This window comes from Bombyx mandarina, chromosome 16 (assembly GCF_030267445.1).
Source record: "Bombyx mandarina strain Sakado chromosome 16, ASM3026744v2".
NCBI lineage: Eukaryota > Metazoa > Arthropoda > Insecta > Lepidoptera > Bombycidae > Bombyx > Bombyx mandarina.
In genome coordinates this window covers 4,485,612-4,505,445 of record NC_143222.1, presented here as the reverse complement: position 1 = coordinate 4,505,445, position 19,834 = coordinate 4,485,612, and the positions used below count along the sequence as shown (strand labels likewise).

Here is a 19,834-nt window from a genome sequence, read left to right as displayed (position 1 = left end):
AAAAAAATAGGTTTACCAAAATGTACGTATCAAATAATATTAACAAATAAATAAAATTATACCTAAATTTATATTCACTGTTCCTAATTTTGTTTGTTTCAATCGAATAATTGAAAATGACTTTATTTAAACTAAAATCAGCGCCGATTTTGCTTATTGAAGATGATATTAACGTCAATACCTTGCCATTATTATTCGCTCTTTTAGAAGACGAAAAGAACGTGATAAATTTTCACATTTATGAACATCAGGAAGAGTTGTGGAAAGAAGCTTTTAAAAACAAAAGTAATGTCAAGGTTTACTCAGAATACCAAGATGAAAAATATGACATATATACAAAGATACCATGTACTATGATAGTAGATTCTGTTCATCAAATGTTTTATTCTCTGGGGTCAAACAAATTTATGAAGCTGTTGAAACGATTACAGGGTAATCCTTGTGTCGAAAGGATAATAATAATCTTACACAAAGACTGTATGGCACATTCATCAAAGCTGAGAATACATATGAATTACATTGCTAATGCAGTAATTAGTTTCGACCGTAATAATGTTTTGAAAGCATTGATTAATATAAAAAAAGGAGCTAAATTTATAAAAACTGAAGAAATTTTTTCATTATGCAGTAAGACCAAAACATTGAATTTGACTCCTGTACCAAAAGAAACCAAGAAAGATGATGAACCAGAAAAACCATCACCAGAAAAGCTTTCCACCTTTAAAATTGAAGTGGATCAGACAGAAAAACTACAGAAGTATAATCTAAAGCTTCCTTATATGAGTAAGATTCATGAGGGAGAAAGTAAGATTTATTACGAGCCAGATGCTGTTGATGACTGGGATGAAGAAGATCCTGATGACGATCTTGATATTTAAAATTAACCATATCATTATGTATTTGCTATGCGTATTCCCTTATAAAATAATATATATTGCAGTCAGTTTAAATGATTTTAATTGCCATCATAATTGATTTTTATTGAATCATAACAGCATATAACCCAATAAAAATAATGATTGTGGTACTTTAATGTATTCATATTATTTAAATCCACTGATTTAAAATCTTTTGCAATGTACAAAATGCCCAAAGACATTCAAATATAGTATATTAAAGTATTGTAATATAAATACTTTGTTGGTCGTATAATTAGAAACCCTACCAACGGTCCTTGACATTATGTAAGATACTTCACTGCCACCCTTTTTCTTGAAATGAAACAATAAATAGGACAACAATACGTTCAATGATTTATCATTTATTAGAAAAACTATAAATCCCACTACTTATGTGAAGTTTATATCACTACTTGTGTATTTATAATTAAGAGCATTCTTTACAGGATGTCTAACATAGAGCTTGCCATTGAAATTTACCATATTAATTTGTGTCATCTGAAAATAACTTTTCCATTCTCTTACTGTCCAATTAACATAATTTTTAGTGATTAATACATATCTCTATATATGTATTATACATATCCCTATATATATATATATATATATATTATTTTTGCTTAGATGGGTGGACGAGCTCACATCCCACCTGGTATTAAATGGTTACTGGAGCCCATAGACATCTACAACGTAAATGCGCCACCTATCTTGAGATATAAGTTCTAAGGTCTCAGTATAGTTCCAACGGCTGCCCCACCCTTCAAACCGAAACGCATTACTGCTTCACGGCAGAAATAGGCAGGGTGGTGGTACCCAACCGCGCGGACTCACAAGAGGTCCTACCACCAGTAAAAGCACTTTGTTAATAATTCCCATTCTGCACTCAAAACTTTTCAAATTTAAAGTTTTTAATTAATGCATTCTTCTGTAATTAAAACACTACCATTTATAGCATAAAATTTCTGTAAATTAAGTGTGCATGATGACAGCCACTTTGTTTGAATTTGTGATCCACACAGCAAAAGTACTATCTTTGGCCACCACTTTGTAATGCTGACCTATTTTTTCAAAATCATGTCACCCCTGCTATATTACTGAATGAGACAGTATGAGTGATGTGTTCATACAAACATATTACTTATGATTCGAAAAAAGCAAGCTCGGGAGTTTCTCTCTAATCTTTCTTAGTAGTGAAACTGCTTTTCTAATTGGTGGTTAATTCAAGATGATTTAAAAGTACTTGTGAATGACTAGTTGAATAAAATTAATTTGTAAATATAATATACGCTAATCGTTCGTGTTGCTAAAAAAGACCTAATTAAAAGCTCCAACCAGATTAAAAATGATTTTTTTCTCTTGATGAGCCGAGAAACATCTCGTCAAGACTGATAAGCCCAAAATTAGTGGAAGCTAAATGATTTAGAAGAACCTCTCGAAAGGTGCCGCTTCTTACCAAGCAACACCGATAGAAGCGTTTCTATATTGGTCGGACCTCTTGTGAGTCCGCACGGGTAGGTACCACTGCCCCGCCTATTTCTGCCGTGAAGCAATATGACTATTATGAAATTGCAGATCAAAACTATAAATTGCTTTTATTTGTGTTTGAATTGTAAAATGAAAGTGCAGAAGCATATTTCATTTCGATATCCTATTCAATAGGATATGCAGAAGCATATTTCATTTTGATCTGCAATTTCATAATAGTCATATTGCTTCACGGCAGAAATAGGCGGGGCAGTGGTACCTACCCGTGCGGACTCACAAGAGGTCCGACCAATATGGAAACGCTTCTATCGGTGTTGCTTGGTAAGAAGCGGCACCTTTCGAGAGGTTCTTCTAAATCATTTAGCTTCCACTAATTTTGGGCTTATCAGTCTTGACGAGATGTTTCTCGGCTCATCAAGAGAAAAAAATCATTTTTAATCTGGTTGGAGCTTTTAATTAGGTCTTTTTTAGCAACACGAACGATTAGCGTATCTTCTTTGGGAGAGGTTTTTCTTGGCCAAGCCTTTCTAAGAACATTTTCAACAGTTTCATGTGTTTTATAATGATCAAAAACTTTCTTAACAGAACAATTGACATGCTCAGTGATTATTCTGTACGCCCATCTAAGATCTATATGTAAATTAACAATTCTTTGCTTAGTTGCCGCGTCACAACGTTTATTTTTGCCCATTTTGAAGAAAATAAAATTCAGATGAAATATTGAATTGCCACCAAAATAATTGAAATAGCCAAGAAAGAAATGTTATTCTCCAATATCAAAAAAAGAACGAGATATGCCTTGCCTGAGGATGGCTTTTTTTAAATGTTTCTAATTAGGCATCCAAGCGGCCAGTAACAGAAAATAAACTCCAACATGTGCGACTAATTTTGCAATTAAATTGGAGTAAATAGAAGAGAGGATTCCATAGTTATAATGAGGTCTGTCTTCTGTCCGGCTATTCATCAAGGATACGGATTTAAAACCTCTGTTACCATAATTGCGTTTAAATTAGCTTCTTCCTAAATTATCAATCTCGCTTTGTTTTGACGAGAAGACGAGGGTATTTATGTGCATTCTGAACCGAAGGATAGAATAGCCTAGCTTTAATAAACAATACTGTTAAGATTTCCATCCCAAGTCTTGGGGAGCGCGGGCATTGAATTGATGATTTCCATCGGTGTTTTCAACCACTTAACAACAGCGTGAGCTCGTTCGTCTATTTCATACAATAAATAATAAAACGAACCCTTGCGAGCTTACAATTTTATTGCAACACGTAAATTAAAATCCACGATTATGTACAATCCTTGTAAGTAGGTATATCCCGCGACTGTCGACTGTGTATGAGTCCGTATCAATACTCATGAGAACTTCGTCAAGGCAGACAGATAAGTTATCAAATGTTTAGACCTGGTTATGAGGCTATCGCCTTGTAACTTGTTCACTCAACAATAATTATTCAGATATTTGTTTGAAACCTAAAAGCTCCGACCATAAAAAGTATCATTTCAACGCCGAATACATGATGATATTGAATAGCCAATCATTGTGTTATAATTTACGTCCCAAGATTAACTCGTCAATTATGTGGAGCCGAATGACGTCATTTTTAATGATTTCATTCGCCCGTGTAGAATAGTTTGCGTGGCGCCTTTGAAAATTCAGAATAGTCCAAAATGTCTTTAATCCACAGTCCAACTATGATTAAAATCCAAATATTTTAACAGGCACACGTCACGAAGCTTATTTTATCTGAAGTTCTTCACTGAAATCGAAAAAGGAATATCATGCACATAAAACCTTGATTACAAAGATTCACTTTTTATTCGTTTTTCTATGTTGTGTTACATTTTGCGATTTTTTTTACATTTATCTGCCACGTGACTTGTGACATTACATAATATCTAATAAAGTAGAAATCCAAGTACGTGGAAGTTAATTTAATTAATGAAAACCGTAATTACATCACCATTTATAATCAACTCTTAAATTATGCATCATAATTACTCCTTCAATTATTAATTTTCACGACCTAACAAAATAAACAAATTAATAAATGATGAACAAATACAACATAGTATTAGTTACGAAGCTTTATAGAGAAAAATAATAATAAACATTATGTCCACAAAATACATTTATGTATAAAAGGAACCTAAAAGTTTTCTTTCATGTAAAACATTATGCGAGCGAATATATCTTACACAAAAAGCCCGTACGACGTTATTATCACTAGAAATTTAAATACATACGGTGTAGAAAATAAGCGAGATTGTTCGTGGCGCTCAAAAACGAGTGAGCGCGCGTAATAAGCTCATACATACACATAATAAAGCCAACGGAGTTCACGTTAAAAATGATTTAAACCTGACGACTTAAACGAAACCATAGTTCGATTACGATTTACAATTTTTTTTTGTACGCACTTAGGGAACGGGGCACACAGAGAGGGCGAGAAGAGCACGGGTATATTCACACAGAAGTTAGACAAAAGTATGTAGTTTTTTGGTAGTAGTACATCGGGGGACTCATTCGTTTCCCTTAAGTTCTTTGAGCTTTTCTTCTCGCGGCCGAGCCCCGCCGAATATCGACGAAGACTGACTAGTCGAGGCCAGCGAGTTGACGGGCTCCTTTACCGTCCGCTTCTCCAGCACCAGCTTCGGTCTACCAGAAGTGTCTGAAATTATATTCACTTTGAGAAAAGCTTCGTTCGTATCCAAATTAGAATAAACTAGCGACCTGCTCTCGCTTCGCTTCGGAAACTGTAATTTATTATTGATTTCTCCACTATTTAATCGATATTATTATACATAATATAAACCTTCCTCTTCAATCACTATCTATTAAAAAAATCGCATCGAAATCCGTTGCGTAGTTTTAAAGATTTAAGCATACATAGGGACAGAGAAAGCGACTTTGTTTTATACTATGTAGCGATATGAGATACTTCATCTACCACCATCCATCATCGAATGAAAGAGATTTATTTAGGCCCGGAGGCCTTTCCAGTTTCACCAGAACAGATGGGTGAGCAAAGGCTCAGTCAGGACGGGTGCGATTAGCTAACAGCTGCCCGAGCACCTCCGAAGGAGATCTAACAACTTGAGGACAATTACTGCTTCGCGAATGAATCTACTACCGAATCGGAATCGCGACACGCCCAGAAGATCCGGCGAGAAACTCAGCGGGGGATATTTAAGGGTGTTTCAAATAGACTTCTACTAAAAAATCGAACATGATATTTTGAAGAGCATGGTAAGTGGTAAATTTGCTCACCTCCAATGCGGAATTTTGAAACATTTATAGAATATAAATTCGAGGTAATCAATTATTAAAATGTTTGTCCAATGATTTTTCGACATTCGATTTTCTTTGTAACAAATGTATTCAATGTCCCGAGCAGAGATAAACCGATATTTTTAATAACGAAGTCACACCTGGTCTGGTGGGAGGCATGTCTTCGAATGCGCGTCTGTTTCTAGCGGGTGCGTTGGAGCCCGAGCGTCCCATGCGGCCCCAGTCACCGGCGCGGGGCTCCTCAGACCCGCCGCGGGAGCTCCGCCCGCCGTCACGATCACGGTCGCCCCATCGCTCGTTACCGCCGGCCCCAGCTCCTGGTCCAGCTCCACCTCGCTCTCTTTCGCGTTCTGTCAATTAAATAGGATCACAAAAATTTAATAGACATATATTTATATGTAGATTGTATTTTAGTCTCTGGTTTCCTTAATACGGGAAACTGTTTGGAGCCGGATGCCAGCGTCCGAATTGTCACTAATTTTTGTTGTAATGAATTAATCAGTGTTGCTTTGTAAGCAACTATTTTAAGTAAACTAAAAAATATTAAGAGGTGTTGATCAAATAACCTAAGTCTGATAGGATATTTGTTAGAACGTTAAGTTAAGGAATGCTCTCTTTTTCTTAAAGTGAGAATTTTTATGGGGTTTCTAAGTTGCATGTGAAAACTGACGTCATTTTTCACTATTATGTTCTCAGTCTAACATGTCTATCTCAGACGGTTATCGATGCCTTTCTTAATTAGATACAGGTTTTAATTCATTTGTATTCTTTGAACTTTTTATTAGTTAATTAAAAAGTTGCTAAATATTTAATAACCAGTAAGTAATTGAACATTGTTAAATTAGTCTTTTGGACAATTTATAAATAGATATATTATTATGACAATTATTTATTAATTATTCTCTAGATATTAATTAAAAACTTTTTTTTCATAATTAACATTTCCTTCAAATGGTTATGACGAAACGTTTTTGTTGAGACTATTATCTACTCAAATCTGTTCACTGACTTCACTTGTTTACTTGAGTACATTAAACTTGACAATGGCAGTCAATGTGAGTGTCAGTGATACAATTAAATACAACATAGTTAACACAGAGTTAGATTTTTATATAAAAAAAAAACATTATTAAATTCAATTCAATTCAATTCAATTAAAAACAAGACACGAATTCGAATGCAAGTCTTGAAATACATACATCCAGCTATGAAATGAGCATAGTATGAAAATGAAATATACTATAAAATCAATTATAACATTTGCATTAAAGAACCCAACAATGAAAAATTCCTTCGAAAACAAAAACATTAGCTACGTTTTTTTTAATTTTTTTTATTGCCCTTGTAGGCAGACGAGCATACGGCCCACCTGATGGTGAGTGGTTACCGTCGCCCATGGACTTCACCAATGCCAGGGGCAGAGCCAAACCGCTGCCTATGTTTGATGTTGATTTAAGCATTTAAGTTATAATACATTACAATTGAGTATTTACTACTACGTGATTTTTTATTTATTGTATAGTTGGGCGAACAAGCTCACAGCCTAAAGTGTTAGGTGGTTACAGGAGTCCAAGACATCAATAATGTGAGTGGCGTCACACAGCTTGGAGCAAACAGTCTCTCCAAACTTAATGCATTAAGTCCTTCGCGACAGAAATAGACAGGGGATTTGATTTTTAATACACGTGAACATGAGTTGAGTACCTACGTATTTCGTTAGAAAAAATTGTGTCTGTCTGGATTTGAACATCAGTACAGTCGTATCCCTCGATACGAGTACACCAGGTGCTTAACTATTAGGCCACAACATATTCAAGACTATTATGAAATTGCAGATCAAAACTTTAAATTGCTTTTATTTGTGTTTGAATTGTAAAATGAAAGCGCAGAAGCATATTTCATTTCGATATCCTATTCAATAATTTACAAATTAGTTTTATTCAACTAGTTATTCACAAGTACTTTTAAATCATCTTGAATTTATCACCAATTCTAAATGCAGTTTCGCCACTAAGAAGGATTACAGAGAAATTTCCGAGCTTGCTTTTTTCCAAACATAAGTAATATGTTTGTATGCACACATCACACATACTGTCTCATTCAGTAATATAGCAGGGGTGACATGATTTTGAAGAAATAGGTCAGCATTACAAAGTGGTGGTCAAAGATAGTACTTTTGCTGTGTGGATCACAAATTCAAACAAAGTGGCTGTCATCATGCATACTTAATTTACAGAAATTTTATGCTATAAATGGTAGAGTTTTTATTACAGAAGAATGCATTACTTAAAAACTTTAAATTTGAAAAGTTTTGATTGCAGAATGGGAATTATTAACAAAGTGCTTTTACTGGTGGTAGGACCTCTTGTGAGTCCGCGCGGGTGGGTACCACCACCCTGCCTATTTCTGCCGTGAAGCAGTAATGCGTTTCGGTTTGAAGGGTGGGGCAGCCGTTGTAACTATACTTGAGGCCTTAGAACTTATACCTCAAGGTGGGTGGCGCATTTACGTTGTGGATGTCTATGGGCTCCAGTAACCACTTAACATCAGGTGGGCTGTGAGATCGTCCACCCATCTAAGCAATAAAAAAAAAAGTGCAGTAAGTTAATATTGTAATTGCCTAAACATTCCTAACATTTCAAATACTCAACTGAAATGACAAAAATGTATTATATTTTTATTTATTGCCTATTTTAATGTGGTTGTCTTAGTAGTGGGAGGATAAAACTGATTGTGAATCATGCTAAGAGTAAATTTGAAGAAAGCTGGTATGGATGTAAATTCTGAACATTGAGGTTTTCATTTTATATGATATGAAATGTTAGATTGTAATATACAAAAATTTTAAACTATAAAACGTTTTATTTATTATGATACCCTTTTTAAATAACACAAAACCCATTTATATCCATGATTTATTTAGGATAGGAGAATCAATATACAAATACAAAAACAAGTAAAAGTTATTAGTGTTATAACAATACATTGTCAGTGGTGATTCACATCACTCGTATATCATCATGATTTGATTTAAAAATTGGTTTAACAAGTGATTCTCATATCCTAATAATTGAAATATTGTTAGGAACCATGTATACACACACATTATTACAAAACATTATTGTGAAACACAAATCAATAATGGAGACACAAAATGTCTAGGAAACAGCTAATGTGAAGAATATATTTGCTATTCACTATTTTTGTTTAGCAAAGGCTTTATAAGCAGTAGCTGTTTCCATATGTTAGTATGTGAATGTTACCATGTGTGAACCCTCCACCCTGATGGCGCGGCAGCCTGCGGTCGGATGCTTCGAAGTGGTCGTACGTACCACGCCCCTCGCGCCTGAACCCGCCGCCGCCACTACCACCGCCACCTCCTCGTCCACCATCGCGACCGCCGTCTCTCCGACCACGATCGAAACCACCTCCCCTGAAATGGCCATTTTCATTTTTATGTACATCCATGGATGCCCGCAACTTGGTGCCAAGAACTTTAAGCACCGCTGATTGCTCCATTGTAGTAATATACAAGATAGTGGTAGTATACTATGCAGAAATACTAAACATCATACCACCATTAGTCTGATGGACATATCAAGAGAATTATGTAGGAGCATAAGGTGAGAATAATTAGAACGATTGGGATGTGATAGCAGCTTGTGGTGGTACCAACATTATGCCCTTTTTTTCTGTAAAGCAGATAATTGACATGATACTCCAAATTATCTACAAATTTAATCATTCATCTCTTTATTATTTATCTAGATTATCAGACAAACTCACAGCTCATATGATTTTAATAGGTTATCATATATCATCTTCTCGCATTAAAACTGTATAATTTCAAAACTTACTAATTTTACAGGAGTGCTTTAAAGGTTTTACATATAATATTTTTAATACTAATCATCTTTGCAACATTTATTTTTTATACATTATCTGTCTTTTAAAGTAAAATAAAATTATCTATTAATTTTGTTAAAAGTAGTCAAAACATAAGTAAACTAAGAAAAAACTAAAACTACACTACGCTCTTTTGACAGTATTTATGAGAAAAATACAGGTGATACCAAATCTTTCCACATATTAACTCAATTTTGAATATTTTTGAAAATTGTACACTTTTAATGTGATATGTTATAATATAAATACAGTCATCTGTGTTGAGACATGACAATAAACTCTAAATTATATTACATAATGACTGTCCTGCTCTTTTACCAAAATGCATAAATATTTCACAGCAAGCTGGTGGTTATTACCATGATTCCCTATCATACTGCAACCAGTAATTATTCAAATTTAAATTTTCACATTGAACAACATGCATAAGTTCTAATAACCGTCCACTTCAGGTGTTATAGAAATATGTTCATCTAATTTTTCTACACTAATATGGTTCCTTCTTCTGTATACACTAAAGAAATATACAATAAAAATAAATGTAACATACCGGTCGTTTCTTTTTTCTTCAGCGACATCAATTTTTAATATATTACCATCTACGTTAATAATCCCATTCAAATCTATTGCTTTCATCAAATCTTCGAGATATTCAAATTCTACATAGCAAAATCCTTTGAATTTGTCTGTCTCTTTATCCATAACCAATCTGACATTTTTTATAGATAGATCCTGCAACAGAATAAAAGGAAATATCAAGAGTATGATTAATATTTACATTATTTTTCTTTTTTTATTTATGATCAGATATACAAATTCTTTTTTTAATTGATCTGTATATCTCGTGTTCCCATTTCCAATGTTTGGATACCAAATTATTGAATATGAAGTGAAAGGGTTCTTTCTCATCAGTTTTAGAAATAATTGTGTGTGTTTTTGTTAGAGACGTTTAAATTTGTGTCACAAGCCCAGATTCTACATGTCTTTTTTTTCATTCAATAAGTAGTTTGCTATGAATGTAAAATTTCTCAAACCAAATGTGTACATGTTACTCTTTAATAGTATGTTAAAGAAAAAAAAAGGCATTAACAATAATCAGTGTTGTCAATTCCAGTTCAACTTTGTACTTTTTTAATATTGTTCAGATTTATGATTCATTTTTTCTGCAACACTACTGAATTTGATAAAAATTCACACTATCAATGCCAAAGGAAATTTTTTATGATCTTTAAAATAGTAATGTAAACAAAGTGTGACCTAGAATGACATAATCAAGTACTTGGATAATCAGTGATTCAGATGCTAAGTATTTTAATTTTAACAAACAATTTCTCGTAATATATTATGATTATTTAAATTAACTTGCTTTTTGATGAAAAAGCTTTTACAAATATGTCCATCATAAAATTTATGGATCTTATGAATTGAAACATCAATTAAAAATAGCACGAATATTAATTAGGGATGGCTTTTTATATTTGTGTACGCAAATTGCGACTTATAAATTTATCTCAGATAAAAGATTATGTTACTCACAGGAAAAATTCTGTTTATATCGCCTTGAATAATTCCGGAGGGCAAATTTCCAACGTACGCCTTATATGGAGGCTCTGAAGGTAGAGGACGGCCCCCAGTAGTTCGCCTGCCGCCGCCAAAGCCCCTGAAATCGACACGGATTTGCACTTACTTCATAACCTATAAATTCTTCTCTTGCAATGGTTTCTGATGAAAAAAACCCTCAATATCTTCATAGGACACTATACATTTCAAGCAAATCCAATTAAAATACACGAATACGAGTAAAATTCTCGTTTTCATTCAATGTTATCGCAAAGCGAAAACTTCCTTTCTAATTAGAAATAGGTGTTTAAACTTCGCAATTTCGTAACTAACTCTTTCGCGAAAACATTTTTCACATGTTTTTGTATTATTGAAGCCAGATCACATCGATATTTAAGATAAAATACCTGGAATTAATATCGTCAAAACCGCTACGACCTGCCATGTTTAGAAACATGGAACACTGAATGCGCGCGCATCAGTTTCTAGAAGCGGTCGTAACATTTTTTTGGTTAAGCAACACTGTTTGTGTGGCCGTATTATTAGAGTGCTCATAGCGGCAATAATTTTTAAGCAAAGTGCATAATATATAACCGATATTTATAATAAATAAAAACAATTAATTTGCAGTATAAAAATGAAATAATGTATTTACCTCCTTTATTTTCTTATCCCTAGATTTTTTAAAATCTTAACAATGATTCGTAAGTAAGATAAATAAGATTTTTCTAAAAAAAAATACCTAGTAAGTTTTTAGTTTACAGAAAATTAGTCAGAACCGAAGGAAGAAGACCTTGTTCAAGCAAAAAAAAAGTTTATTTTTATTCAAAGCAAAATTATAAAATTAGTCTTAGCTTAAATGATTTTTAAAACTATATTTTAAAACTTCCTTCTCTGTCATTATGAACATTTATTGTATTAATCAATGCCTTTTGTGAACATTTTTGTAATTGAACTCCAATAATAGTAATTTCTGTAAGGGCTCGTTACCAGGCCATAAAATATAAAAAAGTTATTTCTCTTTGGACTGTACATAGTCTATGTCTTTAAATTTTTGGCGGGAACGCGAGAAGCGAAGTGTGAATTGTACTTAATGGGGTTGGCAACTGTCAAAGTGGCGCTGGTGTGCATTGTTCCCATAACATTCAATATTTGTATTGGAATTTTTGATTAAAAATTATTTTAAGCACAATGACGCGTTGTTTTGTACCAATATGCTCAGAAATTGGAGTACATCAATTCCCGAAGGACAAGAAAATTAGAAGACTGTGGTTAAAGGCCATTTGACGCGAAAAAAGTACTCCCACAAAAAGTTCGAGGTTATGTCGTAAACACTTTGTGGAATCTGACTATGAAAACATTAGTAAATACACAGGTATGCTTCTTTCTGTCAAATATTTATAATGCATGACTATAGTCGGATTTTTTATTAGACGAAGTAAACTGACGTTTACTGTGTTGTCAGTTTTTGATGAAATAAAGATAGTGTTGTGACAAAGTGAATAATTGAAAAAACTCCTTCATGAATGAAATTGCCTCCATTGTCTAGTGAATAGTTAGTGTGCTAAACTGCCGATATCGGGTACAGCTTTGTACATACCAACTAGTTTTCGATGACTATGTTCCTATAGTATCGACCTATACTGAATACCGAGTGTTTTAAACATTAAGCAAAACATTGCGAGGAAACTTGTAAGACTGTCCTATTTTCAATACATCATGTACTTGAAACTATAGATGTATGATGTTGTAAAATATAATAATTATAGGTAGGTAATGAAAATAAAAAACATCGCTTATTACATAATTTGTTTTTATTCATCATCAGATAAAAAATCATCACTATCGCTTTCGGTGACATTAATTATAAATCTGTCTGAAACATTGTCGATCATGTGGTCGAGACCATACATTTTGTCTTCTTCTTTAATTATATGAGACACGCAGCTACTCCATTTTTCAGGTGTGATATGTTGAAGTCCTTCTTCAAAAAGTTTTTTTACTTCTGTCATTTTGAAGGTTTTGTTATTTCTTGCAACATATCCTTTAGCTTGCGCCCATACCAACTCAATGGGATTGAGCTCACAGTGGTATGGGGGCAGACGTAACACAATTACCCCATGCTGCGCTGCCATCTCGTTCACAACATACTTATCGCAATGTTCTTGTTTGTGCTGCCGTACAATGTCTATAAGAGTAGCTTTAACCATTGTTGCTTCGAATGAAATATTTTTGCTCGTTAGCCACTCTTGTATCCTAGGTTTAGTCCAAGACATTGTAGGCAGCGATTCTAGTTTCCTGGAGTGGTAGGGGGCATTATCCATCACTACTACGGAATTAGGTTTTAGTTTTGGCAAGACCCCCCTAAACCACTTCTCAAAGGAATCAGCATTCATCTCTTGATGATAATCTTCTTTATTCTTTTTGGCTTCAAATATTAATAGGCTGTCTTCTACGAATCCTTCTTCCCCGCCTATATGGCCGATAATTAATCGTTTGCCCTTTCCTAAAGGCTGTTTTAAACCAGTGGTCAAGCCATCTAGGAAGGCCTGGCGGGACGATAAAACTGTTTGGTCAATCCATACCTTTTTCGGTGCATGACCTTCAAGACAGTGAAAAATATTAATTAATTATTGAAAGTACAATTTAATGTAAAGAAAACAGAAAATTGTAATTACCTTCGTTGATCCAGGTTTCATCTTGGTAATAAATATACCTTCCTTCCTTTCGATACTCTTTAATATTTCGAAGGTATCGCTGGCGCCATAAAATTATGTCCTGTCTGTCGATTAAAATACTTTGTCTTGATTTTCTGATATAATTGAAATTTAAATGTTTCATAACATTTCTTAATGTACTCCAAGAAAAATCGGGCAAGTCTGGATCTTCATTGACAACCTTAAGAATCTGCAAAGTAATAAAAAAAGTTTTTGAGTAAGGAAGTCCACGCAATCTAATACTTTGGTTTTACAAAGAAAATTATGGTAGACACAGAATATAATGCAGTAGAAGGAATAAAGTTTAAGATACCTTTATAATGGTGGGTGGCTCATTTGCATAAAAAAAATGATGTACTTTTCGCCTTATAGCGGCAAAAGTAAAATCGTCTAATTTATCTTTGAAACTGTGTTTCGGTCCACGTTTCTCGGGAGACTTAAATTGTTCATTTTGTTTGTGTTCTTTTAATACTCTGTAAACTGAGGTCACACCAATTCCCAAAATGTCAGCTGTTTTCGAAACACATTCTTTTTTTTCGGGAGCTTCAATAGGTAATAGTGAAGCAGCTTTCTCCTCAAATACGTGTTTGTAGACGTTTTGTATCATAGCTTTTTCGGTAACGCTTAAAGCAATCCGCGGTCTCTTCTTTCTTGGAGACAAACTTTGGCTTGACGTGCTTGGTTGAGGATCCATATCGTTTGTACGGAACAATATAGCAACAAATAAACACAACAATTTCCACAAACACAACGTAACGAAAAACTTAACAAAAACAATAACTAAACAGCGTGAGCGCAGAAAAAACATTCGTGCTATCAGACCAGAGGTTAGAAGCCGAATTACAAACAAAATGGCAACTGACGCGCGCGGCGTTGATCGGTGTTGGCACTAGTCGCCGCGCCGCGCTTTGTAATAAGCTGTCAAAAAACTGATTGTAGTTACATACTACTAGTAACTTATATCAGAGCACTTTTGTACAATTTTATTTTAAATTAGAAATAATATTCTTTTATAGTTTGAAATGATTAACTATTCACACTCATTGTTCATTCATCTGATTGAACAAGAACGCATCACTATTACTTTAAATATAGCAACATTATTTTACAAAGTGACATTAGCTACTGTCAGTGGGCTTCGTCTAATTAAAAATCCGACTATAAGTGTAGCACACATCTTTGTTCTCTTATTAAAAAAATCCAATAATAATTAGTTAGGCATACTATTAGTTGCTAACAAATTTTGCAAGTAGATTTATGCTGTAAGGAACCTTTTAACAAACACAAAATCAGACTGGAGGAAACACATTCCTCATGAGCTGTTGTTCATTATCAGCTGTTACTATTGAAAGTTCTATCTAAATCGCTGCATCCATTGCAATAACAAATATTTTGAAACTATGGTCAGGTTTCCTTGTGATAGTATATTTAAATGTTATTCTTTGTGTTGTAGGTGTCAAACATTAACATAAATATCTGAAGAAAGGTGCTGTACCATCTATATTTTCATGGAATATGAAACCAGTTTCTGAAGAAACAAAAAGTAGAGAAGTTACTTATGTAATATTAGAGAAGGAATTGTCAATAAAAATAATTAAAAATATTCCTGATTTTTTATTTCGACAAGTGTGTATAGTTATAATACAGATGTTTTTCATACAATGCTTCTTTGAAAATATTTTCATAAAAGATATCTAATTTATTTAACATATTATTTATAAAATTATTGTCTTTTTCAACATAAATCACTTTGATGTCCTTGTAGGTGTAAATGACCAAGTTGCAGTATGTTTTGCCTGAGCAGTATAACTGTCCTTGGATTTGATAATAATATGAGCAGGTTTTTTTTTGAGACAATATCCCGTTACATTGTTCTAAGTAAGGCACCGTTGTTATATTTATTTCATGTTTTCTGCTAGCGTATGGACATTTCACTTCAATTATAGCTTCTTCGCCCAACACGCCATCAGGAGATGCAGCAAGATATGGGCGCTCTTGGCTATTGAAAATGCCACATGGTTCCACTAGCAAATCATATATATTAGCATATTTTGCTAGAGCATTTTTTTCATTTTGTTTCAAAATTAAAATTTTGGTCATGTAGCTCTAATCTGAAAAAAGCAAAATAATACATTAGTTGGTAGGTAATGTGTGTAATATGAGCAATTCTTTTTGCACATGCTACAAGGAATAAAGTTCCTAAGGTACACAATTTAATATTATTATTATAATAGCTACCGGAAACAGTTTGAGAGAAGTTTTCTAAGTTAAAATAAAACATCAACATTGTACCTTTCGACAAAATCCACTTTTTTTCTTCGTAAAGATGCAACACGTTTTCTCAACTCCTCCTTTAATTCTTTAACTATCCAGTTGGAATACATGTTGTAAAACTGTTTAGCACTACTTAGAAAGTAATAAGAACCGTATCAAAGTCACAAAATGCCGAAATATCACGAACGCAAAACACACAAAATGGCGGCTCTCTGTGACAAGGGAACAAGCTACGCTGGCGACATCTGAGAAAAGCTTTAACCGGCCAACCCCATTTAGTGTTTCTTCAGGTTTGAATGATGAATTTAAATTCTTTTTTATTTTATTTTAAAAACAATAATTGAATAAAAATACTGTGCTTATTCTCTGTACTGCATTTGTGAAAGTGCATTAATGTGGGAAAATGTAACAAAGTCGCTGGACGTACATACCTTTTCAGGTTCTTCCAATAACTCAACTGACGATAATAACTATCATCTTACTGAGACTTTGATCCCATCTCATCTCGTTTTATTTAATTTCATCAAATTGGTGGAAGTCTCAAATTAATCAATTTCATCTTATTTCGCTTCGTTTTTTTTTATCAATAAAATTTAAGAAGAAAATGTAAAACTTGGCTTAAAGGTTCAGGCCATAAAACCTTCAAAGAAAGCGCTCTGTATTTTATGGCCCCTAGCCCATAAACACAAAAACTGTTTTTTTTATGGTTGTTCATGGCCTAGTTTGTAGTCTTTTGAGCCAAATCTTCATATTTTTGTAAAATCAACTAAAAGTGAAAGACAGCCTAAAGAAATGAAGCTGATAAATCTGAATGATTATTATGATAAGAAAGGTTCATAATCATAGGATAAAATTGAATTCAATGAAATTGACTTAAGTAAGATGTGTTGAAATTAATAGAAATAATGTCACAATAAGCTACCTAGTAGACATATACTATGATTTCTGGGAGGAGGCGGTTAAGTCACTTTCTGTTAATTAATAATTTATTTTCCTACACCTGAACGCTTTCACAGACTCTAAAATGTTAATAAGTGTACTTAATTATGTTATATTTACACACTAGTACACAATAGAGCACAACAGATGTTGTCTTGCGGCCAAAAAAGGTACATAGATCTAAATCATCAATTATTCCAATGCTTGCGTTCCCGTACGGAAGAAGCACCTTAGTCTATAATTTATAGATAATTCACTTTCCGTAACAAAAACATGAATTTAAAAAAATAACTAACATACCTACCAATTGGAGTAATGTATTTCGTGTGTTCCATGAAAACTATTAAATTTTTAGAAACGATAATATACCTAGATGGCTTTCTTTCACTTACCAAACTTTAAAAAAAATTACAGAGCATCTTTTAGTGCGAGTTTTTTAAGCTTCTCGATCGCGTAAAAGTTAACTCGTATGGAGTTGGAACAGTGCCCCTACGTTTGCCGCTAGGGGCGCTGTTCTACTTTTTTTTTTCTACCTAGGCTGAGAGCTTTGAGAGGCTATTTCAGCGTAACCTAAACTAGTAGGTGAGCTTACTGGGCTCAAACCTGACGACGTTGCTAACACAACCCCTAGCAAGAGTCGTGCTTCGCAGAATCTACCACCGGATCGGAAACGCGACCCACTGAGAAGATCCGGCGAGAAACTCAGTGGGCTAGCGTTCCACCCACTTACCTGCTGGCCCACCTAATGTTATTTAAAGTGAAAATCTGAAATAAATTCTCAACAACATTCGATAAGAACATTGTGTATTTGTTAACACATTCAATGCCAACCACACGGCGCGGCGCCGTGAAGGATTTGGGGACCGAACACACGGCGTCGGGGCTTGTAATTATGTTTTTTTCCCCCGTTGTTACATGACCATGTGCGTCATGTAAAGTTATCAACTTAGTTATCGTAAGTAAATTTATCAGTAAAGTAGCGATCTTATAAGATCAAGTGTTGGATTACGGTTCGCGCTATTCATTTGAATATATTGATTAATGCACGCACCACGGCTCCGTGGGTCCGAACACTCAATCTACCACAGCGCCGAGTGTTCGGCATTAAATGCTATCATGGATAATATACAGGACATATTTATAGTTATTAAATGTTTATAGTAAGCGATCAAAAATACTAATTACTTTATTATTGACTTAAAATTTTAAGATCAATCCTAATTAAAAATCCTTGCCTGCGGACTTGTTTCGTTAATTTTTTTGTTTTTCTTTATTAGAAGAAAGCTTAAAAGTAGCTAGTACAATCAACAAGTTTTTTTTTTTTTTTTTTTTTTTTTTTTTTTTTTTTTTTTTTTTTTTTTTTTTTTACTTAGATGGGTGGACGAGCTCACAGCCCACCTGGTATTAAGTGGTTACTGGAGCCCATAGACATCTACGACGTAAATGCGCCACCCACCATGAGATATAAGTTCTAAGGTCTATGTTTTTGATCGCTAATTCAATATTGTAGAATAAAAGTTTTAGTTTTTTTTTATATCCTAGATAGGAAAATAAGTTCTAGTGTTAGATACCACAGGCTACTAAAAACAGCCCCGTCACCTTGAGACTTTAGAAGCGAAACAAGAAGTCAAGCTTTACTGGTGGTAGGACCTCTTGTGAGTCCGCGCGGGTAGGTAACACCGCTCTGCCTATTTTCTGCCGTGAAGCAGTAATGCGTTTCGGTTTGAAGAGTGGGGCAGCCGTTGTAACTATACTGAGATCTAGAACTTATATCTCAAGGTGGGTGGCGCATTTACGTTGTAGATGTCCATGGGCTCCAGTAATCACTTAACACCATGTGGGCTGTGAGCTCGTCCAAACATCTAAGCAATAAAAAAAAAAAAAAGCTCTCCGCCCACGCTTTTCGCGCGTCCCCTTACTTGTGCTTAAAGTTGCTAATTCGTTAAATAAACAGTGAGCCCGAATTTCTCATTTCGGCTACACGAAATACCTAAGTTGGGCCTTTTTCCCCTAGATCTGTACAGCGTTAAGCCTATTAACTTCGTTAGTCTGAAAACCCTATGCGCCAATGGAATGGTAAAAGTACTCGCTCTTTATTCAGTGCTGTATCTAAGGGTCAAGGCGTATAATGATCGCCGATCTTTGTTAAAAATGCCACTTGAATAATAAGGAGATGTTCAAAGTAATTTCTGTCCGGTTTGTGTCGTTACTTGAAGCGCACAACGGATTCCTTAATTGTGTATCAAAATGTAGTTATATTTATTTTATAACCATCAATCTCTTTGGCGCGGACACTTCGGATGAGGTTTGGCCTTTGTCCGAAAGAAAGTGGGTCGTGAGCTTATCCACCTATCCAATAATAATAATATAAAACAATAATAAAAACATAAAATTTTGTAGAGTTGATGTTTGTTACACTATGTTATTCCTACATCGTGGAAGTCGCCGGTGAACATCTTGAATCTTGAACGTACTTCTTTCTCCACAGAGTACCTCCTAGAAAGATTTCAGTCCAGCCGTAGCATTTTAGGCCGTGACGTTATAATTCATGACATGTCAATTTTGGTTGAATTTTTTTATGAAATCCTAAATTTTGAAACATATTTTTGATGGAAGCTTACAGTACCTATTCGAAATTATCTGTAATCATTTGAGCGTAATTCATTAAAATCGCAGAGCCGTGGTAGCAGATCGTAATTAACGGGTATTTCATGAAATGCCCGCGTCGGCCGGCCACTCTAATTAAACGCTAGGGT

The 19,834-nt window shown here is 34.2% G+C and overlaps 3 protein-coding genes and 1 long non-coding RNA gene across 5 annotated transcripts; 1 reads left to right on the top strand and 3 right to left on the bottom strand.

Annotated features, from left to right (window-relative positions):
- Elp5 (Elongator complex protein 5) lies at positions 1-950 on the top strand. The gene has a single exon (XM_028187505.2). The coding sequence runs from the start codon at positions 117-119 to the stop codon at positions 876-878; it is 762 nt and encodes a 253-aa protein (XP_028043306.2). The 5' UTR covers positions 1-116; the 3' UTR covers positions 879-950.
- Positions 951-4,190: 3,240 nt separating this feature from the next.
- eIF4H1 (eukaryotic translation initiation factor 4H1) lies at positions 4,191-11,681 on the bottom strand. Of its 2 annotated transcripts, none has more exons than XM_028187544.2 (6): positions 11,556-11,681; positions 11,125-11,248; positions 10,139-10,320; positions 9,015-9,115; positions 5,823-6,032; positions 4,191-5,062 (listed from the first exon to the last, which is right to left on the bottom strand). In XM_028187544.2, the coding sequence occupies exons 1-6, from the start codon at positions 11,603-11,605 to the stop codon at positions 4,914-4,916; spliced, it is 816 nt and encodes a 271-aa protein (XP_028043345.1). In that variant the 5' UTR covers positions 11,606-11,681; the 3' UTR covers positions 4,191-4,913. The 2 variants fall into 2 exon arrangements, with proteins under 2 accessions (XP_028043345.1, XP_028043344.2); XM_028187543.2 differs by having other exon boundaries at positions 8,946-9,115; positions 11,556-11,597.
- Positions 11,682-12,944: 1,263 nt separating this feature from the next.
- Positions 12,945-15,018, bottom strand: LOC149501243 (uncharacterized). The gene is made up of 3 exons (XM_089733956.1): positions 14,179-15,018; positions 13,827-14,055; positions 12,945-13,750 (listed from the first exon to the last, which is right to left on the bottom strand). The coding sequence occupies exons 1-3, from the start codon at positions 14,671-14,673 to the stop codon at positions 12,963-12,965; spliced, it is 1,512 nt and encodes a 503-aa protein (XP_089590082.1). The 5' UTR covers positions 14,674-15,018; the 3' UTR covers positions 12,945-12,962.
- Positions 15,019-15,466: 448 nt separating this feature from the next.
- Positions 15,467-16,413, bottom strand: LOC149501242 (uncharacterized). The gene is made up of 2 exons (XR_016324402.1): positions 16,158-16,413; positions 15,467-15,976 (listed from the first exon to the last, which is right to left on the bottom strand). It is a non-coding gene; the product is annotated as an uncharacterized LOC149501242 (long non-coding RNA).
- Positions 16,414-19,834: the final 3,421 nt, after the last annotated feature.

Coding starts and splice junctions, on each gene's coding strand:
- Elp5 (XM_028187505.2), top strand. CDS start 117: ATGACTTTATTTAAACTAAAATCAGCGCCGATTTTGCTTATTGAAGAT.
- eIF4H1 (XM_028187543.2), bottom strand. CDS start 11,593: ATGGCAGGTCGTAGCGGTTTTGACGATATTAATTCCAG. Junction 6,033..8,945: donor GGGTGGAGGGTTCACACATG/GTAACATTCACA, acceptor TTTAATTGACAG/AACGCGAAAGAGAGCGAGGT. Junction 5,063..5,822: donor CATGCCTCCCACCAGACCAG/GTGTGACTTCGT, acceptor ATATAATTTCAG/ACACTTCTGGTAGACCGAAG.
- LOC149501243 (XM_089733956.1), bottom strand. CDS start 14,673: ATGTTTTTTCTGCGCTCACGCTGTTTAGTTATTGTTTTTGTTAAGTTT. Junction 14,056..14,178: donor AGCCACCCACCATTATAAAG/GTATCTTAAACT, acceptor ATTACTTTGCAG/ATTCTTAAGGTTGTCAATGA. Junction 13,751..13,826: donor TGAAACCTGGATCAACGAAG/GTAATTACAATT, acceptor ACTGTCTTGAAG/GTCATGCACCGAAAAAGGTA.